The sequence below is a fragment of the Mastacembelus armatus genome, chromosome 4 (assembly GCF_900324485.2).
Source record: "Mastacembelus armatus chromosome 4, fMasArm1.2, whole genome shotgun sequence".
Taxonomy (NCBI): Eukaryota; Metazoa; Chordata; class Actinopteri; order Synbranchiformes; family Mastacembelidae; genus Mastacembelus; species Mastacembelus armatus.
The window spans coordinates 9649600-9674627 of record NC_046636.1 but is presented as its reverse complement, the minus strand read 5'-3'; the positions used below and the strand labels follow the sequence as shown (position 1 = coordinate 9674627).

Genomic DNA, 25028 nt, shown 5'->3' with positions numbered 1-25028 from the left:
TTTTACCCTCACCATGGTTAACAGATTTACCATTTTGGTTTTTAAAACTGTATCAACACAAACTGTAAAATAGTTTTATTATAATAACTCATACCTCAAGGGTCCTGGAAGCTCTGGATTATGTTTCTCCATTTGTCTTGTGTAACCGAAAGTTGACATGATAGTGGTCTTATGGTAGTTCTGAATGACCTGATACTGAGATCTTGTAAAAGCACTAAAACAGTAACTTCAGTTTTCTGTACAGCAATTGCATAATCCTGAAGGTTTCTGTGACTACTACAAGGTACAAAATCTGTACAAATTGTGAATTGACTGAGAGTGCTGACTGCTTAAACAAGTTATTTCCTCTTACAAGTTAATTCAGGCCTGGTCAGTCATAAACACAATGAAGACATTTTCTTTATTGGTATTGAACATCACATTCATAGGTCATCACAACAGTTTACTCAGTTATTTAACAGAATCATAGCTTTACAACTGTTAAATAGAATAAACAGACCTGTTTAAAAATCCTAAGTTAAACTATATAAATACTCACACACCATTGAATTAAATAAGTAAACGTGTCCAAACCTTTGACTGGTAGTGTCAAGTATAAGGAAGTGGCACAAAAATGAACTAGGAAACAGGTTTTGAATTAGGCGAAAGAATGTTTGTGTAATAACAACCTTCACCTTTGATTTCGATACCCGCTTATTCCTTAACCAGGGTCACGGGGATCTGCTGGAGCCTATCCCAGCTCTCTTTCAGGTGGAAGGCAGGGGTACACCCTGGACAGGTCACCTTTGATTTTACTTATAAATAAAAGATTGGGTTAATATAGTTAGCCTGAGGACTTAACAACTTACTTATGAACTTACAACTGACTATTTTCTCATAAAGTTCTCCTGACTTACCACATACTTCTACAATTAATCTGCTGTGAAAGTTGTCAGCCAGAATAATGGCCAAAACAAAAAAAAAGTAATACCCGTGCTATGAAAACTGTAGAAACAGGAGCGTTCTCTACAGAAGAGTACATGCCATCAGGATCACTAGCACCATTTTAAGATGTATTATCAGTGGACAGCCATGTGGCCTACTGATAAAGGGGGACGCCAACGAAGAAGAGGCAAAATTTCATTCTTTGTCTGCTGAACCTCCTGTTTCCTCCTGACCAGTCCTTTTGAACACATATATCCGCGCAACCCCCACAACTGCACTTTTGTTGTAAACACTTTAAGCTGCATGTCTTTTATTTTCAAGCGATGTTTGATTAATTTCGGTGCATGCAGCATGTTAATGGAAAGGACACACTCATTATCAAAACATCATATTGACTGAAGCATTCTTTATAAAGCTTTGGATAGACTAAAAAGTGAAAGTGCTTTGATAATTGACTTTTTACAATTTTGACCTCAGGAATGTCACCACAAAATAGCTTTGAGGTGACTGTGGCTTAGCATCTTTTATGAGACAAGGTGAACGCCTGTTTGAAGCTAGTGATTATTCAACAAGAAGGGGATAAAAGATTAAACACTGTCACAGATGATGGTTGCATCAGTTTAACAGCAATTCATGCTTTGTGCTTATCTGCATGCACTGTGGGTGACTTATTGGTTGATAACACCAGCATTTCTGGAAGTGTGCATGACTGCTGATGTTTGGAATTGTTTTATCAGCAACTTTTTCAGGCTGTACCGCGCCACGCACCCACTGTCAGTTGGCGGTTGGCTGTTCTAACTGGCTTCCAGTTGTGGTTTAATATGCTAATCAAACCCCAGGTTTTCCAAATCAACATAATATTATCATGACATTGCCTGTGGCACACTTAAATAGACCAAACTCAGTAATGTATTTTAATTAAAACTGGAAGTCGTGTCCAGTATTCTAAATTAGCAATGCATGAAGAAAATGTATTTATTTATTTTTTTTGCTGCATACTATTCAATTCAATTCAATTCAATTCAATTTTATTTGTATAGCGCCAAATCACAATACAATCATCTCACGGCACTTTACAACTTTACTGTGTTTTCTAAACCTGTAAGGGGTTTCTGCAAGGTTAAAATGGACGTAGGTGTGTTTACATATAACCACTGCTGACAGGGGCATTCATAACAGCCTGTTCAAGTCCCCTTTGCTCTATCTGCCTTTTCAGAGAGAAATGTCCTCAGTTCACAGCTGAGTGAAAAAGAGGGTGGGGGAAGAAAAAGATCAAGTCATCTTTTCTTCCCCAGCACCAAATTCCTTCATGACAGAGGAGCCAGCAGCCAGAGCCCCTTATTTATCCAAAGGAGGAAGAACACTTCTTCATTCCTGGTGTGACAAACAATAGGTAAACCTCTCTCAAGTGTCTCACGCTTTGCTGGTTTTAATACACCTGAGACAAAAGTAGCCACAGGGTTTTAAATTTCTTATTAAGTCTGTTTTTCTTATTGCTTTCTACCCCCCAGCTCATGTTGACTTCCTCATTCCGGAATAAACTACAACAAAACGATAAAAGGAGCCATTGAGGTGAAATTAGCAGTAATCAAGTGACAGTGGGAGGGACAAGTGTGATAAAATTGGATCAAAGGCGTCATAACACTTCTTGAGAAAAAATATTTCTCTACTCTACTACCTACATACAGGTGCTTATTTGGCCAATAGACTGAAATTTTTTTATAAGGAAGTGAAATATCTGTGTACACTTCTGTAATTATTAAACATTTAACACTTTGGTCTTGATCTTTGGGCTTCGAACAATCTGAATTTCCCTGCCAAATTTTTGGTTATGAAAAAGACATGGTGAAAACAAAAAACAAATTATTATTATCTTTTTATATGATACTGATTTAGTTTATATAAAATATATAAGGACAGTAGACTGGTGACCTGTCCAGGGTGTACCCCTGCCTTTCACCCAAAGAGAGCTGGGATAGGCTCCAGCAGATCCCTGTGACCCTAATTAGGAATTAGCAGGTATATATAATGGATGGATGGATGAGGACAGTATTCAAGGGCCAGTGTTTATGGCTAAGGTGATTGTGTACGAGGAAAAAAAAAACACTTTGTGAATATCTTAGCAATCAGTTTTCACCTGACAACTACCTGACAACTATGTGCCAGATATTCATGCTAACTTTAGTTCTCTTTTATCTCCACCAACTCCTGAGGGAAATCCTGACTCTTTAGCTGCTAAATGTTCACCTGATAACAGTTAACTTTGTCTGTCTGATGCTTGCTAGACAGCAAAAAGTGATATTTAGAGCCATTTAGCTGGAAACAGATACCTCCATCCATCCATCCATCCATTATCTATACCCACTTATTCCTATCCAGGGTCACGGGGATCTGTTGGAGCCTATCCCAGCTCTCTTTGGGTGAAAGGCAGGGGTACACCCTGGACAGGTCACCAGTCCATCGCAGGGAAACAGATACCTGAGCAAAAATGAACCAAAAACAGTAAATCTGTGGGCCATAAAACCAAAACAATTAGCTTAAAGAGGCTAAAAGGAGCTGAGGACAACTGCAAGTCATTATAATATTCTGTGGATTTATCATTATAAGCAACACCAATCACATACCATTGTCATCCATTGTAGCTTTTATTCCTGTTAGGTGAAACTCTTCTAATTTCTTTTATTTTTCCATTTTCAGAAAACTAAGCACAAAGAAGATGGATTTTAAGGTTAACATGAAAATCAATAAAACTGCAGTACCATAGGTCATATCCTGTCACAATTCATATGGTACAATGAGTCACTGTGCTTGTAGAGCTTGGTTTTTCTTGCTTGTTGTTGCCTCTCTCACTGACAGCCAGGGGAAAGATGAGGGGCTGTGGTGTCCATCAACACTTCACTCCCATACAGCACTTGCAGAGCCCAAGCCCACAGAAAGGAAAAAAAAAGAAAAAACAAAACGGGAAAAACATAGCCAGCAGGCAACAGGATGCACATGGCCCTGAGAAGGATGGCTGGTTGGATCCAGGAAACAGAGAGGAAAGGAGAGGAAGGAGAGATTTTGGATCACAGCTGTGTTCGGATTGAAAAACGCACGTTTTGAAGCACAGAGAGACACTTTGTTGTTCTTTCCCCCAGACCATAAAGAGACGGAAGAGCACAGTTTGTCACAGCAAAGTTTCAGTGCGTTTGCATTAGTGACCGCTGTGAAATCAGCATTTAAGCAATCAGCAGTCCTTACTGTGTGCACAGTTGACAGACATTAAACTTCATTGAGCGAATAACAAGTCAAATTCTTTCTTATCAATAACATTCCTTTTATGTCCAAACTTATCAGTTGATGATACTGCTCCACAGTGTCTTTGTGGTTAATGAAACTGTATCATGTAAGAAAAAACTATGACTTTGTTTCAATTTCCAGTAACTGCAGTTAGGATATGTGAGTCATATTGTGGGACCGCATTCATCAAACATGTTAACTTTCCTTGGCCATTCTTTCAAACAGTCACTGGCCCATAAAAATGAGATCATTGTCACTTTTACAAGCCATCAAACATCAGTTATAAAAAACTATCAGGCTGATAAAAACCTTTGGAGTTTGCTCTGTGACAGCTCATTAACACCAGTAGCTTTTGCTAACGTCAGTAGCATGTCGGAAAGTCTGTTTTATGGACTGAATGAAATTACTAATAGTTTAGTAAATAACTGGAGCAGTTAGTTATTAAAGCTGTTCCGTGAAGACCAACATTAAAAACCAAAGGTTTATATAAACCTAAGAAATTCACAGCCTAATTTCAACTGTGTGTAGAGAAGTGATACACTAGAATTTCAACCTCAGTGTTCTGCTTTTGCAATTCCTGCTTAATTAATAGTTGAAGACCTTTTTATTTGAGGTGGATTGGTCGTTTAATATATTAATATATTTTCCTTTACTTGAAGCTGTAGTTATCAAATAGTGGCCACTGTAGGGCAGAAAATGATGTTCTATAGTGTAGTCATCACCATATTCCTGGTTTTTATGGCAAATATGTTAGAATAACAATTGCCTACACACACATCAGAAAGACAGGAACCAATATTAGTATTCATGTACAAAAAAAAAAAGTTTAAAGATGCTACTTTTTATGGGGAATTTTTTTTTTTCATAGACTAAAGGACCCAGCAGTGGGGTATATATACTCCACCTTAGTACAGCAGTAAAAGACTGATGCTTACACACTGATCTATCTATTGCAGTAATACAGGATGTAAACTATGTGGAAATCTGCAAAGGAGACTGTGGCTCCACAGGCTGTGCAGAACTTCAGAATAGTTTACATATGTAAATAGAATATTACAGACAGAGTTACTGGATATTGTTTTATGCAATTTTGTGACGATAAAGATCTAGGACTTTGTATTTTACAATATTTACACAGGATGAGTTTAAAGCCTTATTTTATAATAAAGATGCTACTTTTTATGGGGAATTTTTTTTTTTTCATAGACTAAAGGACCCAGCAGTGGGGTATATATACTCCACCTTAGTACAGCAGTAAAAGACTGATGCTTACACACTGATCTATCTATTGCAGTAATACAGGATGTAAACTATGTGGAAATCTGCAAAGGAGACTGTGGCTCCACAGGCTGTGCAGAACTTCGGAATAGTTTACATATGTAAATAGAATATTACAGACAGAGTTACTGGATATTGTTTTATGCAATTTTGTGACGATAAAGATCTAGGACTTTGTATTTTACAATATTTACACAGGATGAGTTTAAAGCCTTATTTTATAATAAGTCAGTGTGAGAGACTGAGCTGGTAAATGGTAGCCTGGCCAGCCAGACCTACCCCTTTCTTAGCGAAAGAATGTGGGTCTGAAACTCCTCCCATAGAGAGTCTCTTCCTCTGGCCTCAACTGAACCGGGCCAATCACAGCCAAAATCTGCAATGGGGCGGGCTCTATGCTCCAGTCGTCCAACCAGATTTAAACAAAGCTTGCACAAATGCACTTGTTCGTAACGTTGTTCAATGCCAGTCCCAAGTCTGAAAATCTTTCTACAACTAGCTTTTGCTGTTTACTGAATTTAAAAAATATGTATACACAGAACTGGTGATAATACTGAGTTTTCTCATGTTTTCACAACAAAAACAACAACAGTCATTCACTAGTGTCTCTACTGCACATATATCCTGTCATATACTTAGTTTCTTTGATTGGTTTATTCTGCATCTATTGGCCCACCCCCTGGAAATCAATCTCAACCAAAGTGATTCCAGACAAATACTTTGTATAGAATAGAAAAGGTTTAACAAAAATAAGGGTTTATTTACCCAAAATGCAAAAAGATAACAAGTTGGAAAAATATGATGATGTTCTGGGCCCTTAAAAAGGTCAACTAAACATAATTCCACTCAATTTCAGGCAGGGTCAGGCAAAACTTCAACTAAACCAAATAAAACAAAGACAAAATGACCTCCAAACTAAATGCACAATGGAGCTTAAGTACTTGCAGATCAGGCCATTTGAAACAAGAGGGCAAAAAAATAACATACATAACTAACTAAATAACACATACAGATAAATTAAACACCCCGTCTGTCAGCTTAGAACAACTTAAAGTGAAGACAAATGCATCATAAATACAATTTAGACTAAACAAAATACAGAAAATCTTTGAATCGAGAGATCCCAGTTCCCCCTTCATCTTTCAGCCAATCGAATGGTCCTCAACCTCCAACCTCAGGCACCTCTTTTGCCACACCTGGAAGAGGTGACAGGTAACTCAAAACAAATAAAGGTAAATTAATAACACAAATGACAGAACAATGTTAACTAAATCAAAAAAAACATCAGAAAACCATGGTGTTTCAAAACTACAAATAAATTAAATCCTATAAACAAACCGACTGTATTATTTAACCAGGAAATAAAATGTCTGTACATGAATATAACTAAATGTGAAAATGCTGTGAGTGTGCAGAACATAGACCTCTGATGTGTGTCTGTGTCAATCACAATCAGAATCAAGATTTAGGCCTATATTACTGCTATTGTGAGAAAAGATGTTTCAAAGCCATTCCTGATAGGACATAACATTTTTAGATGTTTTGTATTGGCTACTCATTACACTCTATTACTTACTTATTACTATTTAAATAAATATGCCAGGCTTCAAATAACATTATTGATGTTACAGTAATTTTGCACATGCTGGTGAGCTGGCATCTGCAAAAACAAACAAAGATAATTATTTCACCAAATAAAAGAAATCCAATGTTCACATGGTCTTAGATGTTACTTTTGGTGAACTAGTCCCAGGCTTTGCTTAGGTACACCTCTCTATGTTTAGTCATCAGCGTTTTGCGTGTGCGTGTGTGTGTGTGTGTGCACGCGTGTGTGTTTCGTCCTGCAGCAGAGCCTTTAAAAGAGGAACTCTGTCAGGCAGACCACACAGCTCACATCTGCATCGCCAGGCTCACTAACATCTCATCTCTGCTGGTTTCTACGAACACTCTTTGCAACGACTCTTTCAGTGGAAAATGATCGTTTTATCAATTTATCCAAAAAGCCGAAGAGACACGATATATCAGTTCAAACTACTTTTTTTTTTTTTTTTTTTGTCTCCGCAAGTCACCTCTTCATTGATTGATTTCCTCAAAGCAACCAGCTGAGATCGACTAACCAACAAGAGAAGACGTAAGTGGCATATTTGAACGTTTCATCATCGTATATTATTTATTTCATAGGATCCTTGACTGACAGGATTATACTGTTTGACGCGCTGTCGCGCAAAAACCGTCCGAATCTGCTCTAAAGTCACTCATCAAGACTTTAACTTGCAAAGACTCTAGGAATGCTTCTTAGAATTAAGTACAAATTGCGCAATAATTTTCAAATAGCTCGTTTTAGGGAGCACAAGAACAGCACCAAGTACAAATTCTAAGGGTAATAAGCCATCGAAGTGTGCGACTAATTCTGAAGGTAAGCCGAAATTTCAAAGTGACGTTGTAGATCTTATTTTGGTATTTTATAACGGTGTGTTGGCTTAGGCTGGTTCCATAGGATGTTCTTATTATTAAATTATGGAGGGCAGTTATTGTGGGTGTGTCTCCTTTTGGTAGAGGGGCCCACATGGGAGAGGCCCTAATTGTAAAGAGCCCCAGCATGGTAGAAATTCAAAAGACCGTTAAGTGCAGGGACTTCACTTCCTACTTCACGTTTCACATGTTCTTTGACGGGTGACACTTTAAATAAAAATTGACAACTGCTGCTTTATCCAGTTATGACCAGGTAAAAATAAATAAATAAATAAAAAGTGTTTTTAAAGCAAAAAAAGTATAATAGTAAAGGCACAACATTCATTGTTGTCTTTCTTTTTGTGTAACTCTGCAAAAACTATATTAAATTAAGGAAAAATATAACTTTTGCTGTTCTTTGCTTTGCTGGCTATGCATAAAAAAACCAAAAGATCCATATGTAGTTGATGTAAACATGTTTAACCTTGGGATTTCTAATTTTGTGCATTTTTGCCAATATGTTTTCATATTTTTTAATATTATATTAATCCAAAATGCAAGTGTATGGTATCATTGAAAAATACCATTCAATATTTAGCTTTCCCCTCTATTATAAGGTGTTTGATATTTTGCCTCATCTGACTGGCATCTGTGATCTGTGTCTTTATGCAGGATGAATACCAGAGATCGGTGGAAGGTGTACAAGACGATGAGTGTCATGTTTTTTCTGGCTGTGGTGACGTTGACCGTAGTCCAAAGAGGGAGCGTCAATATAGGGGCTCCCTTCGAACTGGAGACGCAGGCTCGCGTGGATGCCTCTGTGGGCCTGGAGCCGGGAGTTGCACTGGAAAACAAAGTCGGCTCCTACCGGGGTATAAAAGACTTCTGGAAGATTAGTAAACACAAACAGCAACTTAAAGCCTGGGTGTCCACACATGAGGGCAGAATCGCTGAAGACAGAACCAGAACCCATCCCAGAACCTGGGATGTAACCAGTTCAAACTGTAGTGCAAACCACAACCTCTCTAACCAGGACTGGTTCAGGAGCCTGGAGGACAATTTCAAGCAGTTTATGCTTTATCGCCACTGCCGTTACTTCCCCATGATCCTAAACCACGCAGAGAAGTGCACAGAAGAGACATATTTGCTCATGGCAATTAAGTCAGTGGCAACCCATCATGATCGCAGGGATGTCATCCGAAAAACCTGGGGTAAAGAACAAGTGGTGGATGGAAAGAGGATAAAAACCATTTTCCTTCTTGGTAAACCCGCCAATGAGGCAGAGAGAGCAAACCATCAGAAGCTTGTGGAGTACGAGAACTACATCTATGGGGATATTCTCCAGTGGGATTTCTTGGATAGCTTCTTCAACCTCACACTTAAGGAAACCCACTTCCTCAAGTGGTTCCATACTTATTGTCCCAGTGTACACTACATCTTCAAGGGAGACGATGACGTCTTTGTCAGTGTGGAGAACATATTTGAGTTCCTACAAACCAGCAACCATGAAGAAAACTTGTTTGTGGGGGATGTGATTTTCAAGGCCAAGCCCATTCGTAAAAGAGAAAACAAATACTATATCCCCCAAGCTCTGTATAATAAAACCCTCTACCCTCCTTATGCAGGTGGAGGGGGGTTTCTGATGGATGGGAAACTGGCAAGGAGGCTTCACTGGGTCGCAGACACCCTGGAGCTCTACCCTATCGATGATGTCTTCTTGGGTATGTGTCTGGAAGTGCTTCAGGTCACTCCTGTTAAACACAATGCCTTTAAGACGTTTGGCTTAGTGAAAAATAAGAGCAGCAAGTTGAACCGAGAACCTTGTTTCTTTAAGAGCATGATTGTGGTACACAAACTGCTCCCATCAGAACTCATGCACATGTGGAATTTGGTCAACAGGGATCTAGTCTGTGCTCAGAAGGTAACGATCCTATAGCTTGATGAGATCAGCTGGCAACAGCACCAAAAAGCTGAGCTGAATGTTGGTGGATACCAACACAAACTGCAGTACAATTCTCACATTGAACTCTTTATGTGGAGAGAGGCCATGGGCAACATTTGAATTTACCGCTTCTTTGCAGTAATGGAAACTTGATTAAAAAGTCAAATAAATCTACGACAATGAACTACAACTAAAGTTGAGCTACTGTATAAATGGTCATACTAAGGAGGGTAGCTATTTTCTCTACAATTATCGGCCTTTCATTCTATTGCATAATATTCCATTGTGCACCCAGGACTTAACTTTTTGAGGGGACACTCATCACCCTGTCTGCTGTGACCTGCATCTATCCTTGCTTCTGCCTTGATGTGCTTTTTCACTGGCCAGGAATCTGGTGGCAATGAGCTGTCACAAACTCACTGATGGTAGCAAATCCATTAATGTGACACCCAATTGGAATGTTATCATTTATTCAGTGGCCCATTTGAGCTTCTTATCAGACCATAGTTATGGTTCAGTAGGTCCCTACATATCTAATGAAACTTTCAGTAGGTCAGTAGATCTTTGTCTCACGATAATAAAGAGGGAGCATTCCTGCTTTATGTATGTCCTTTACCTTCAAGCATGGCAACTTCTTGGATATGTTTAGGCATTAAAATGACTTGGTTTGGTTTAGGAAAACACTGTGATCTAAGTTACATCTGTTTATAACCATACAGGTCATTATGTACCACGGATGCATATTAATGATGATACAGCCTTTTCAACTACATTTATGCCACTGCTAATGCTGCCAGTTTCAATTTAGTACATATAGTAGGCCCCTACTGACCTACAGATATTGAACTGATATATGTGGATAACACATATTCGATGGCATGACAACAGTCAATTTGACTGAATGTGAGCACACCTTTACAAGTTTAAGTAATGTTTATAGCAAGTACAACTGGTAAACAAAACATGAATATTGCTATAGCACACTGTGCATTCAGATTGGTCAGAGGGAAATAACGTTTGGTTTAGTTTGATCCTGAAAATGTGTAGGATGGAATTTGGCAGTGGCTGCAAAAGCTGAAGCCATTTGGGGTCATTAATGTTACATATCCTGTTCACTTGGACCAATATGGCTGGAGTGGGTTCAAATGGCTTCAAGACAGAGAAATAAACTATTTTCTCTACCTCAATGATTTGACCAAAATGCTTTTAATTTTTGTCATGAGACACTTTTTTTCTACTTTTAAGTGAAGCAGTGATACCATTGCCTCCCTATACAGCATATGCTCTTAAAATAAGATTTTATTCACTATTGGTAGACTTTTTTTTTTTTTTTTTTTTTTTTTTTTGGAATGTGACCTATTGATCTGGACATCTACCACTCCTGTACTACTGGAAACCTTTTTAAAAATGGCTCAACTTGTTACATGTATGCACAATTTGAATTTGCTGATATACTTGACATAAAGTTTGTGGAGGGTTTACAACGACACTGTGAAGTAAATCTATTACTGGTACGACCATATGACGTTAATTTAATCACCCCCAATAAAAGGGGGCAAATTTGGGGTTATATTTATTTCAAGACATTGGATGAGTATATTATAAGCATCTTTATAAATTAAAAAGTGAATTATTGAGATGATGATAATGTGCAAGTGATGTATATGTATATAAAAATAAAAATGTACATTAAAATGCCTTTTGTAAATAAACATCTTGACAAGACAGTGGTCTTTGAAAGTGTGTTCATAAAAACACCGCTACATCGGAGCATTAGCAAGACAATGGTAAAATGGCCAAATCTGAGAAAGAATCTAAAAATGTCATAACTTTTGTGTTCTTATACTTGTTAATTCGTATGGGTGGTACGCAAATATATCTATATATGCACTACCGATAACACTCATTTGCATGTGATTTTCTTATAAGGATGTTAGTGTCTGCCACAAAAAAAGTACATAAACGTACTTGTTGCTTGTCATGATTTAAATTACCATACTTACCAATTTGTGTGACGCTTGAGTTAAATTGTGGAGACTTGTGGTGAGTGTGACGGCAACGATGCAGCTGTGTGTACTGAAGGGACTTCACCAGATGTTACTCTTGACATGGTCATGGCTTCTACATCCCACCCTGAAGTCTGTGATATTACCAAGAACACAATCCTATAAGTCTAACAGATACACACAAAACAGTTCACCATAGTGAAAAACAATGAAATGCAAAATAAAGCTAGACAAAAAGGCCAGGTAACTCAAAACAAAAATAAGGGTTTTATTTAGTAACCGTACAGTTACTGGGTCCCTCTGGGGGTGTAATTTAATGCATTGTGAAAAAAAGCACTTTTCAAAACATTGTCCTCTGATTTTTCCTTTATGTCTTATAACCCCTAAAAAAATATTTGCATTTACTTTTCAAGTGATCATTTGCAAGAAATGTACAGTAATGAATGTACAGTAAGAAAAGCTCATCCAACTATAAAGAGGGCATAGCAGAACAAAACAAATACCCTCCTGGTATTTCTCACCATCTTTTTCATGAAAAAGACAAGAAACTGAACCTTCTCTACTCTGTACTAAATGAAGGGTACACTTATGACTTATGCAAGGCTTATGCAATATGGCCTGACAGAGAATGTACCCATAAACTGTTAAATGTTTTGAGGTCTAACACCACAGAGACAAGTGATCACCACACCGACAGTAAGAAATTATGTGCTAAAAAGATCTTTTATTTGCAGCTTCAACTGCACTGTTCCGCTATTGGCTTTGAGTTGGTGGTTGAGGAGCATATACTGTGACCACAGAAGTGTGAATGGGAGTTGGCAAGTGAGTTACTGGAGGAAGTGAATTCTTCTATTACAGCCCCAAGAAACGCAAACTACATAACAAGCTTTCCTGTGTAAGAAAGAACCAAATTTTACTTTCATTTTTAAATTGGGTCACTATCCATCCCAGATATCATTTAATATATACATCAGTAATCAGTGAGTGTAGTACCAGTGAAGTTAAAAAAGCACAGAGAAAAATCCATCTCCTAAACTGTAAATAAAATAAAAATATTTGTATTAATTTAAATCCATAAAAATAACCATAGACATGTGACTATAAAATGACTAGCAAGGCAATCATTATTTTTTGAAGTGACTCTTCTCAAAGTTCTGCATGCACACTGGTGAGTACAGAGGAGGCACAATTTTTGCTCTAACTACACGTTAACAGGTGAACTTTGAACACTTTCTGAGTTTTTCCTAGCCAAAGTGGCTGAAAAACAAAATTAGTTTTGTGGCTGGGACATAAGCTATCAACAAGCACACATAGTGTAGATGTTCCACTTCAGTGATTATGTTTGATTTTACACACCCAGACTTCCAATGTACCTGCAGACCAGTCGCTGCATATTTGCTGACACTAATTGGAGGAAGCTTTTGATGTCAGCAAGGTCAATGGGTCAGTGGGAAGGGGCTGCAAGCTTTCACACTAGACCTCTATTTTCTTCAAAGGTCTCCGGAGCACTATCATTGGCATTGTTAAGGATGGGAATGTCGCTTGTACTAAAATTGAAAATAACATTCCTAAGCCAACAGGCTCCTGAGTCCGACTACAGCATTTCTATTAGCTCAGGCATCACAGAACATTGGATAAGTAGGAATCGAGGTCATTCATTGCAAGTCAATAACAACATACACAGTATAATGCTAAAAAATAAATTAATATTACCAGCCTGTTACAGTTAAAGGGTTTGATATTTTGAAAATGCATCTATTCACCTTGATGACAGACAGATAAGAATCTCAATGCAACTCTCACTCAATACAGAGTTTGAGCCGGCAGCCGTTTAGCTTAGGTTAGTCCAAAGACTGGAAATGGGTAAACAACTAGCATTGATTCATTTGAAAGTAATAAAATCTGCAAATTTAATACTCATGATTTCACATACAATATTTTTTGTTTTATTTTGTAATTGTTCACAGTCAAGAAATTGTCTTACGATTGTCTGTAAAACCTAAATCATAATCTGTCATTTATAGTTTGTTTTATACAGACTGTAAATAAGCATAATAATGAGGGACCTTTAAATATGCAACCAGGTGGATTTTCTTGTCTCAGGACAGGGTAGCTATTTACCCATTTTGAGTATTTTCAATATTGTGTTACTCTGTGAACTGTGGTCACAAAAGTGTCAGCATCACAAATTAAAAACCTAAGACAAAGCCAAGATAACATAAGCTGTCCTTGTTTTCATTCATTTTGCTAAGCTACACTAAATGACTTCCTGCTCCAGCTATATATTTACTTTACATACATAAAACTGATACCAACTTTTTAGAATTTAAATGAGAGTTACCCAAAATGTCAAACCTTGATAAAGAGATATTGGTCAAAGTGACAGACGCAGCAGTGTTAATGACAAAACACAGCATCAAAACCCCAGACATGAATTCTCATGTGTAATGCGTGAGGGTAACCTAGACGAGACTTCTTCAAATATGAAACATACTCACCATAGATAAAAAAAAAGAGACCTTATTACTGGCACCAACCTCATGCAAAGGTGAATATCAGTGGACATAACAAATTCCATATTATTCCACAGCAGTGGCCTATAAATACTTTGCAAACAATCTAATTTTAAATTGTAATGCTCTTTATCAGTTTGAAATAATGGCACAAAATAAGGCCAAACAAAGGGCTAAAAGGTCTCTCTTTGTTCAAACATGAGTTTCATGTAGACCAGCCATTTAAACAAATTTGCCCAAGTATCATTCTGCATCCCCTCTGCTCTTCACAGTGTTTATGGTTTCACATGTATAAATCAAATTTCACATCTCAGGACCATTTCCTCAATCTTTACTTCACTCAATCATAGTTTCCAATCTTGGATTAATAAGGAGAAATTGCTTCTTTCTGGATTGACTCAACTGGATGTCAAATCAATATTGCATGTCCTTGTGAATGGGTGTGTTTAATAAGGAAAAGAGAAAAAACAGCAGGATTATAGGGCAATATCAGATGGAGCTGAATTAGAAACAGCACTCAAAGAACTCAAAGAAAGCAAAGAGGTCATTCTAGACAGTTAACACAATGCCATAGAAAAAACCTATATCGCCATCCACTGTGAGGGGCAACAAATCTTTAAATGGAGGTATTCAGAGGTGCCATCATCAGTGCTTTCCACACAGGTACCTTCAGTAATAAAGATCCCTGTTCAGCTAGCAGGGCCCTGGGATGACAGTAAACTGCTGTCTTCTGTGTGGTAGTGTCATTGATGAGTGAGCCCAGCAGCTCAGGGTCACCGTATATCAAGTCACACTAAATCCAACCTGAAAGCAGAAGCGGTTTGGGGTGGCAGTACAAAGATTTTGTGCACAGAGGGCTCAGAAAGAATACACTTTCTTCACTGTTTAGAGTATTGCTCTACAAATTCAATTTTAAACCTATAAATTGCAGGTTCCATGTGCTCTGGATTTTCTTCAAGGGTCTATCAGCACACATCCTTCCCTCAATTCTGACCAGTGTCCCTATTCTTGCAACTGAGGTTCTAAACTTTCACACATTCAAACTCTTTGTGTGCCACTGGACCCATTAACTAAAGGGCAAGAACATGTAACTTACACAGCTACTACAGTTTCAGCTGAACTTTATGAATGATGTGGTTGGAACCATTGCCTTTCTGTATGTTCCAAGATTTGATTAGGCAAAATTCCTCAGATCTACAAACGAGTTCAAACCTAATTCACATCACTTGTATACAAGATCAGCACATACACTTAGAAATTGAGAAAACCTGGTGTGAGGTCTCCTTCCACAAGTAAGTTCCTGATGAAGACTGCCACCTAGTGGACAAATGATTATTCAGCTAGGATATAGGATCCAGGATGTTACCAGTATATATATATATATATATATATATATATATATACACACATATACATATACATATATACATATACATATATGGTAACATCCTTAACAACTTTTAAAAAATAAAAGTGTGGAAGCTTATCTAACTCACTGCTTCATTTGAGAGCGCAACAAGGACACACATTTAAAAATCACCACTGACAAGGTTTTATTTAATCACCTGAAAATTGTGAGATTCTCAGCTGGCAAAAAAATTAAACACTACAAATATGTTACATAGATAACCGGCCATTTATCCTCAGTCACTCAGACACTGAACATGAACATCTCTGCCATGTCTTTAACATCCAACTTTTCACCCACATTTTCTAACAAAATATGCTTTGCACATTACAGTAAAACTCTGAAACTAAAGCAAACAATGACAAAATAAAAACAAAAACATGGATACAAGTGTTATGTTTTTTCTTTTTTTTTTTTACAAAAGGTAAAATGAAATCATACAAACTGTTTAAATTTACACAATGTATGACGCATATTTTTCACAGCAAACTTGTTTGCCAGACCCATTTCATTTTACTCCTTTGGACAGGCAAGTAAGCTAATAAAGGAAGGAGATGAACGTTTGCATTCAGGACATTCAGTACTCACACAGAACTTAGGCAGGGAAGGTCGAAAGTACCATAATGGCACACAAGGGTGGGCAAGGCTGAGTGATCTAAATAAAGGGCTAAAATGCCCATGAACAGTTAATATATATATTTATCAATGATGCTTTCTGGAATGTCCAAAAGCTCTGAAAACTGATGAAACCAGAGTTCATTCAAAAAGTAAAATAGACTAAGGATTTAGTCATCAAACTTGATTCTCTTCCCCTGGGGTTTGGCTCCAAATCCACCACCACCTCGTCCTCCTGAAATGACAAAGGAATCTTAGTTCACAATCTAGCAGCACCAAGAACACTAAAAGCCTCCAGAATATTCAGATATAACTCTAAGGCAAGAGTGGCTGTGCAATAATAGGATACTATTAAAGTGCATTAAGTTTTGATGCCAGCCCTTTAACTACTGCCTGCATATTGATGGCTAAAAGTTTCATCTAGTCAACTACACAAAAGGTCTTATTGGGTCTTCCTCCACAGCTTACAACTCTAACCTTGTACTTAGGCTTTTCATCCATTACATATATGCCCTTTCTGCCTCACATCCTTCAGTTTCCATTACCTCCAAAGCCGCCACGTCCACCTCCACGATGGCCTCCTCTTCCTCCTCTGCCACCCCCGCGCCCACCAAAACCACCACGACCTCCTCTGCCGCCACCACCACCTCCACGTCCTCCACGGAAACCACCGTCGCTGCGTCCTCCACGGAATCCACCGTCACGCCCTCCACGGAAGCCACCGTCGCCCTTGGGCTTAGCATAGTCCAGGGTCACCTTGCTGCCATCGATCTCACCATCCTCCATTGCCTCCTTTGCTGCCTTGCAATCCTCTTCGTTGTCAAAGTCCACAAAGCCAAAGCTGCAGGACAAGACCCAGGGCTAGGTTATATTTCATGTAATGCATTGTGAAAACATTCAAAAATGTTTAGTAGAAGTAACTGGATCAAATTGGAAAACCGGTTAAGTATTTGATCTAAGTTTGGCTCCATTTCAAAACATTTTAAGTTTCAATCAATATGATTGTTTGTTTCACATCAGACATGGGCAACTACCACTAAGACAGTTGCCTGTTTAACTGTGAGTTTCCTCTACTTCTCATGCGAATCCGTTTACTGTCATTGTCTGACAGAGCGGTGCTCACGAGAAGAGTCAGTCCAAAGGTCAACTGTTTAGACTTACCCTTTAGATGACCCTGTGTCTCTGTCTGTGACTATCCTGGCTGCCACAGCACTTTCAAACGCATCCTTAAGGGTATAATCTGTTGTGTCCTCAGACAGACCCTTGACAAAGAGGGTTTTTGTTGGACCTGATAAACATGAAAAGAAAGGTTTTACAATGAGTTTGGATATTATCCACCAAAAAGTGTCATGCGCAGACCAGATCAGGACTTGACTATCTTTGAATCTTCACAGAGTTTCAGGAGGTCAGGTTTTCATCAAATCTGGCCAAGTCAAATTGGGACACTATCCAAACACAGATTCCTGTTCAGTTTCATATCTGATCAGTTTGTAGACCTACCTGAGTTTCCTCTGCCTCCGTCTCTGCTACCACTATTCTGGCTGTACTCCAGTCGGATCGACCTCCCTTCAATTTCTGTGTTGTTGAGATTTTCCAAAGCGTCTTTAGCATCATCTGAGCTCTCAAACTCTATAAAAGCAAAACTAAGAAGAGAAGCATACCATTAGAAATTGGTGAATATATTTGTATTAAACCATCACTTGACATTTTTATTTGTTGCACAGCTGACATATGCAACACCCGCATAAAACCTGGGTGAGCTCATTCTAACTGTGCATTAGCTCTGCTTCTCGTGCGAATCCACACAGAATCATGGGTAAGATTAAGAGGAGCTCATGAGAAGGTGCACTATTAAAACTTAATGCTAGAGTTTTACATGTAAAAAATTAAATGAACAATTATTCAAAACTGAAAAACATATTTGACCTTAAAACTGATTTCCCTTAAGTACAGTTGACAGCATATTTACCCTCTGGCTCTGCCTCCTTTCTGTGGAATCCTTATAGAGACTGCCTTCTCGAATGTGGACTGTAAGACTTCCTCTGTGGCTGTGAAGGCGAGATTATTCACTACCAGCGTTTTACTGGCTGCTCCTATTGCTAGAAGAAGAGAAGGAAGGAGAAGAGTGAGCCGAATACATAGAATATTTATGGCTGTTCCTAGACCAGAACTATAACAAAATATGTTAAAAACTAAACTAGAAAAATCAAGAAGTAATGAGTACATCATGTTTTTTATGCATAAGTTGAAAAACTTTAAAAGTGAAACACCAAAAATAGCATTAGCATTCAGAGTAGGAGTTTCACTGGAAATGAAACAGCATCTTATTGCATAAAATACAGTAACAATTACTATTAAACATCCAAATCCCAACAGTAAAATTACACTACAAACTTTTACTCAAGGTGATATACCAATAGAGCGTCACAAAATGTCTGAAGAGTTACCTGCCACCTTGGCTCCTTTCTGGCTTTTTTCTCCTACATAGTCTACAATGATGGACCTCCCCTGTACATCAGCTCCCTGTGCCTCTTCCAGCATCTTCTCCGCTTCAGCCTCAGTTTTGAACTCTATGTAGGCAATGCTGTCAAAGGAGCAGGAAAATTACTGAGAATACTAAAATAATCACAATCAAAATGCTGCTTAGCTAGCAGGCTCGAGTACTAGGCAACAGGAACCAGATACACTTGGAGTCTACGAAATGGCAACAGCAGATAGAAACAACTGATGTTCAATAAATTTAGGCTATAGGTAGGCATAAGTCAGTTTATTACACTATCAAAATTCTCATCTGTTAGTTTGAAGGATTTCTATGTAGTTTTCCTGTGTTATTGGTATAATTCAGTTGAGTGATGTCTGTTCTTACCCTCTGTTTGAACCGTTCTGGCCTGGAGGTAACCTGACCTCAACGGCATCTTCGAAGACTTCCTTCAGGTCATCAACCGTTGCAGAAAAGGGAAGGTTTTTTACAAACAGTGTCCGTGCATCCCTCTCTGTGGGACAAACATGAGCATGAGTATTGTACTGGTTACTTTACAATCCTCAGGGCGGGAGGAGAAAAAAAAAAAAAAAAAAAAAAGAACTGCCAAAGTGTTTTTAAGCTTTCCCCAGATGTGCACAGAAATTTTGATCAAAGCATCTTTACCTTTCTTGCCCTCCTGTGAGCTGTCTTTGCTTCGGGCCTTGTCTAACTTCACCTCCTGACCCATGACCTTCTTTCCATTGAGCTCCAGTGCCTTCTGCATATCTTCCTCAGATGCAAAATCCACATAACCAAATTTTCTGTTGAGGTAAGTCATGTGAGAACATTACAGATCCCTGCTTCAGTTTCAACATGCTTCATGAGCTGCCTCTAAATATAATTTAGAATCTGCCACATGGCTACAATCAATTGATTCTTTAGGCTTTACTATGAGAATGTATATCAGCAGTCAATTAACAGGAAATTTTAAATGAACACCAACAAAATCCTATGAAGTAACAGATTTCTAAACTAATGGTAAATGAGAACCAAAGCAAAAGTTTGCATTGCTAGAGAGCTAAAATTGTTTTGTAATTAAATAAATAAATAAATTGATTGCTTACTTGGATCCTCCTAACCGAACATCAACAACTTCAAGGTCGTTCTTCGAAAAGAATTTCCTCAAGGAAGATTTGATTTCATCAAAGTCTTTGTTAGAATTCAAGTTTCCAACAAATAGACAGAAACCTGACAAAAGCAACAATATTTTTTTATATTAGTTTTTTGTGTAAAGCACTAGTAATTATACTAATTGTTGCAAATAGAATCAGAATAATAAAGGTGACATCACACATCAGTATTAAGTCCCTTATTGATCATCATAACAGGCTAAAATTTGTTTGAATCACTAATTATTCTTACCTTCGCTTTCTGACTTTGCCTTTTTGGCAGGGGGTGTGTCCTTCTTGTTCTCTGCCTTCCTCTTCCCAGGAGTCACTGGGGCATCTGTTGAGACAGCAGCATTGCATTTTAAGTGATAGCCAAGCACCAAATAGGAAAAATATCAAATAGTTTTCATATTGAAGGATTTACTGTAGAATGTATCATTATTGACTGGATATGGAAATTCTATATTAAAACTTAACACAGCACATTTTTTTCCAGACAGAGTTCCATGCATGGGCAGTGAAGTTGAAATATTTACATATATAACAAACTCTACTGACACTATGGACCATAACCAATTGATGAAAAAAAATTAGCTGGTCTGACATAACTATCACCCATCACAAAAACTCACCATCATCTCCCTCCTCTTCATCATCATCATCATCATCTTCGTCATCGTCGTCCTCCTCCTCCTCAGACTCCTCCTTGGCTTTAACCATACCTGCTTTTTTTGCCTTGGCAGCTGCTGGAGCAGGAGTGGTGTCCATCTCCTCTTCTGATTCTGAAAAAGCAAAAACTGTGTTACATCCGATGGACATTATGACCATATTCAAACCTATGCCATGCTGCCATTAAACGGTATCAGGAACATAAAAAGGTGACATCATACATCATCAGTATTAAGTCCCTTGTTTATCATCACACAGTTCTGACTGGAGTTTCCGATTCAGCACACCCAGACTTTCTATCAGCAATAAAAAGTAAAAATGGGAAATTAAAAAGGGTTACCCTCTTCATCTTCATCATCATCTTCATCAGATGACTCTTTCGCAGGCTGGGCCTTTGCAACTTGTTTGGCTGGTTTAGCCGGGGTAGCCTTCTTGGGAGGTGGGGCCTCTTCCTCTGACTCGTCATCATTGTCATCAGAGGATTCCTCTGCAGTTTTAGCCTTCACTGGTGGCTTGGCAGCAGCCTTGGCAGCAGTTTTGGCGGCCGGTTTTGCAGCAGGCTTGGCTGCCTTCTTGGGTGCTGGGGTCTCTTCTTCAGACTCATCTAGTGGACAATACATACTAATTGTGAATTTCCCAAAACAGTAGCATGGCAAGTCATTTTTGGTTAAAATCTGCATCAGCAAGGCATCCTAATACCTCCAAAAGCCACTAAAGGCAAGAATGTCACAGCGATTGAGGATAGAACCGGCAGACGATAAAATACACACCGGTACCGAAGACATAGCGCTGCACTTACTTTTCCTCCGTACATAACACACATGAGTACTTAACAACCACATGTATGCCAAGAAATGGAGGGTACATGTGAATTTCACTTAAGATGCAAAAATGGGGTAAGCTGAAAATATCTATTTTACTGCAGTTACTGGTTATTAGCAAATACGAACAACCAAACATGGAACACAAAAAATGTATTTTCCTGCTGTCAACACCACAATACTGCTGTCTTACCATCATCGTCATCATCGTCATCGGACTCCTCAGCCTTTGTAGGTGCTGGTTTGGCTGGTGTTGCTTTTGCATGAGCCTTTTTTGGTGGGGCAGCCTCCTCTTCAGACTCCTCTGTAAATAAAGTATAAAGCTCAATTTAAAAGACAGTGGAGGATGAAACCAGTGGTCAACACAGTGGCCTACTACCCTACTCAGTCAATATTTTCTGTCAACTAAAATTCATTTTCTCAACCAGAGTTTTTTTTTATGTTTTTGTTTCAAATGTCTGGCAAAGTAAACAGTAAGTCTAGATACTTTTCTCTTACATATTTCAAGTGCGTCAATTTCCATTACTTACCAGAATCATCATCATCATCGTCGTCTTCACTTTCTGCTTTTTTTGCAGTGGTGCCATTTTTGACAACAGGAGTAGCTTTAGCTGGAGTGGTTTTCTTCACCACTTTGGGTGGAGGAGCCTGCAAAGAGAAAAATCAACTTTTAAAGTATATTTTAAATTTGTTTGGATTCTTAAGAATCTACAGTTTCCAAACACACACACAGACAGTCAAAAACATACCTCCTCCTCTTCATCACTGCTGTCCTCTTCACTAGATTCCTCCTCCACTTCTTTGGGAGGTGGAGGGGCCTTCTTCTTTAGAGTTGCTTGCTTATTTGCTGCCTGAGAAAATAAGGATAAAACAAATACAATAAAATATAACTTTGTTCACCCTATTCAACTAGTGGACGGGTACAGAATAAAATTTACAGTATAGCCAATATCTTTTCGGGACATGGGGGGGGGGGGGTTGTACCATGTGATAGCTACTTCAAAGATAAAAACACTAGGACCCCTTTGTTAATCAACTGAAATTTTAATATTCAACAGTTAGAGCAAAGATTTTAAGTGTTACACGTGGCCCACGTTTAATAATTACTTTGTCTATATGCTCAGCCGATCTTACAGTTTCGGGTTTTCACCTCGTGTGCAACTCTGAGCAGACAACCCACGTGGAGCTCAGGAGGTCGGGCAGTTAGCACGTCAGCTAATTGTAGCATCTGAAGACACGCTGTTTAACCGCACGCTAATCAGCTACCAACAACGACGATTATATGAAGGAGGACAGCAAGGCAGCCCTGATCCGACGTGTTAGCGCAGGCTGAGCCAGTATTATTACGCTAGAAACAAAGTGAAACTAGAAGAAAATTAACTCAGGCTCTGCTTGGGGACTGCTGATGCTAACACATACTAACCTAACTAACGATACATATGAACTAAGTTAACGCAGTTAATACGTACATATCAGATACTCCAATAGTTTTCTAAATGCTCTTAATGGTTACCGTGGCATTTGGTTTATCGTCGCTTGTGTGTGTTTCCACACTCCCAGCCTAAGTCGAGAGCGCGCACGTTGCCATCTTGAGTGGTCGTTTAGCGTTAGCAGGCCAAAGCACAAACATGGCTGACGACGCACAAGAAACGTAACATTACAGCGCGAGTCTACTTTCACGATAACATTTTCATCAATCGAGCGTAGCAATTAACAGAAATCATTCGCTGCTGGGACATTAGCACGGACTATCTGCGTTATCAAATTCTTTCTGAATCACAGTCGCAGTTAACTTCTCCCGTAAAAGGCCTCACGCGTTTGCATGGCGTAATTTTTAGCATAAACGCGCAGAAACAGCGAAAATGGCGTCATTAGATCTTACCTTTGCTAACTTCACCATGGTGCTGTCGTGTGTTTCAGGGAAACACAAAAAACTGGATACTTGAACAGAATAAACGAAGCAACTACCGCATGCACGTGGCTCTGCCTGCTCCGTGGGACATTGAACAGGAAAGACAGAAGCCGGAGCCGCGCTCGTTACTCTCCTGCTTAGCGCGTGCACGACCCCCGCCCACGTGATTGTGTCCACCAATGACAAGTTACGACATTTGCATCGTGTCCGCGCAACGCCTACATGACCTATACAGGCGACAGGGAATATCATACAACCGCATGAAATAAACGACAATTGATTGCACATATAAGATAAATACACGAAATAATTAAATACAGACATTTTTTATTGTGGAAGCTCCTGTGAAATAACGTTTTGCGTCTGAAGACAATGACGAGCTTAATTTAAGCAGAGAAGGTTTGAAGTTTATTTTCTACGTGATAGGCTACTCATTTAAATGTTTAGAGGGTGAGTATTGTCAATTTTTGACAATTTAATATGTGCTACATTTACGTGTTGTATGGCCACTCAGGCTAATGCAGCTGTTTATACGAGCCACATGGTCTGAGACAGCTGCCATCAAACACGTGTGTAGCCTGCCATGTCGAACACTGGCTAACACCACGAAAATAACAGATAAACGCGGTAGAGTAGTGGTACATAGTAGCTGGCTACCTATTTTACCTAAGTAAAACAGCAATTCAAATATAAATTAGGCTACATAATGCCTAATTTATATTTGAATTGCTGTTTTACTTTAGTGCTTTCATTCGATATTGCTGTGTACTTCCCCACTTTTTTTTTAAACTTTTTTTCTCCACTGCGCCTACATTTATTTGGCATTAGTTACCAATAAAGCTTTAAGAATAATAGTTAACATATAATCATAAAAATGTAATTTTTTTTAAAGGTTAGCCAGAATTGCTTAGCAGTTCGAAATAGTTCCACAGTTCTATAAAAAAAATATGCTTTCACGTTACATGTCTGTTTTACACTTTGGATCAGTAAAATGCAGAAATAATAAAGATGTAACACTGTGTGTATTAGTATTTAATATGTTCACTTATCATAGCAAAAAACAAATACTGAGAAGACTATCTGTCAATAGTAAGTGTGATCTATCATGTATTTCATCCAGTGGTCAGCCAGTTGATTCCCAAGGGACATGAACAGCACACTTGAGTAATTAACCCTCAACACCACACAGAGGCAGCATTGCATTTTCCATCCCTCACTTATTTCACTGAGCACTGGGTAAAGAAAGTCATCACACCACAAACAGCATATAAGTGACATAAGAATACCAACACTTTATAATCTGGCATAATAATAATAATAATAGATAAACATTGTAGATAAAGTGTATTGTGCCATATAAACAAATTCAAATTACTGGTCACAAACTGATGTGTAACTTGCATTAGTCAACTAAATAGTGTTAAGAATATCTATTGAAATGTACCTTCTTTAAAGTAAACGCAAGAAAAATATCCAATCTACTTTCCCTTTATCCATTTAACTTTACAGTCATAAAAACTCTGTTGGACAGGACTTTTGTTATTGTCTACCTGGGATAGAATGTGCACGTGTAATTTAAACAA

At 38.4% G+C, this 25028-nt stretch overlaps 2 protein-coding genes and 3 non-coding genes across 6 annotated transcripts; 1 reads left to right on the top strand and 4 right to left on the bottom strand.

The window, feature by feature from the left end:
• The first annotated feature begins 7373 nt into the window (after positions 1 to 7373).
• b3gnt7 (UDP-GlcNAc:betaGal beta-1,3-N-acetylglucosaminyltransferase 7) lies at positions 7374 to 11598 on the top strand. Of its 2 annotated transcripts, XM_026323806.1 has the most exons (3): positions 7374 to 7609; positions 8152 to 8203; positions 8602 to 11598. In XM_026323806.1, the coding sequence occupies exons 2-3, from the start codon at positions 8196 to 8198 to the stop codon at positions 9863 to 9865; spliced, it is 1272 nt and encodes a 423-aa protein (XP_026179591.1). In that variant the 5' UTR covers positions 7374 to 7609; positions 8152 to 8195; the 3' UTR covers positions 9866 to 11598. The 2 variants fall into 2 exon arrangements, with proteins under 2 accessions (XP_026179591.1, XP_026179592.1); XM_026323807.1 differs by lacking the exon at positions 8152 to 8203.
• Positions 11599 to 15918: 4320 nt separating this feature from the next.
• On the bottom strand, positions 15919 to 23572 carry LOC113139793 (nucleolin). Its single transcript, XM_026323320.1, has 16 exons — positions 23416 to 23572; positions 22283 to 22384; positions 22064 to 22181; positions 21727 to 21837; positions 21053 to 21316; positions 20676 to 20825; positions 20297 to 20380; positions 19999 to 20122; positions 19559 to 19695; positions 19280 to 19406; positions 18861 to 18997; positions 18383 to 18512; positions 17914 to 18056; positions 17575 to 17701; positions 16959 to 17254; positions 15919 to 16648 (listed from the first exon to the last, which is right to left on the bottom strand). The coding sequence occupies exons 1-16, from the start codon at positions 23431 to 23433 to the stop codon at positions 16584 to 16586; spliced, it is 2133 nt and encodes a 710-aa protein (XP_026179105.1). The 5' UTR covers positions 23434 to 23572; the 3' UTR covers positions 15919 to 16583.
• LOC113140100 (small nucleolar RNA SNORA75) lies at positions 17418 to 17544 on the bottom strand. Its single transcript, XR_003296622.1, has one exon. It is a non-coding gene; the product is annotated as a small nucleolar RNA SNORA75 (small nucleolar RNA).
• On the bottom strand, positions 18125 to 18258 carry LOC113140099 (small nucleolar RNA SNORA75). The gene has a single exon (XR_003296621.1). It is a non-coding gene; the product is annotated as a small nucleolar RNA SNORA75 (small nucleolar RNA).
• On the bottom strand, positions 21434 to 21573 carry LOC113140098 (small nucleolar RNA SNORA57). Its single transcript, XR_003296620.1, has one exon. It is a non-coding gene; the product is annotated as a small nucleolar RNA SNORA57 (small nucleolar RNA).
• Positions 23573 to 25028: the final 1456 nt, after the last annotated feature.

What these genes read in the sequence shown, in the direction of transcription:
- LOC113139793 (XM_026323320.1), bottom strand. An exon ending in TGACGATGATGACGATGATG is followed by an intron (nt 21,317 to 21,726) that starts GTAAGACAGCAG and finishes ATTGTCCACTAG; the next exon opens with ATGAGTCTGAAGAAGAGACC. An exon ending in GAAAGGAGCCAAGGTGGCAG is followed by an intron (nt 18,513 to 18,860) that starts GTAACTCTTCAG and finishes CTCTTCTTCTAG; the next exon opens with CAATAGGAGCAGCCAGTAAA.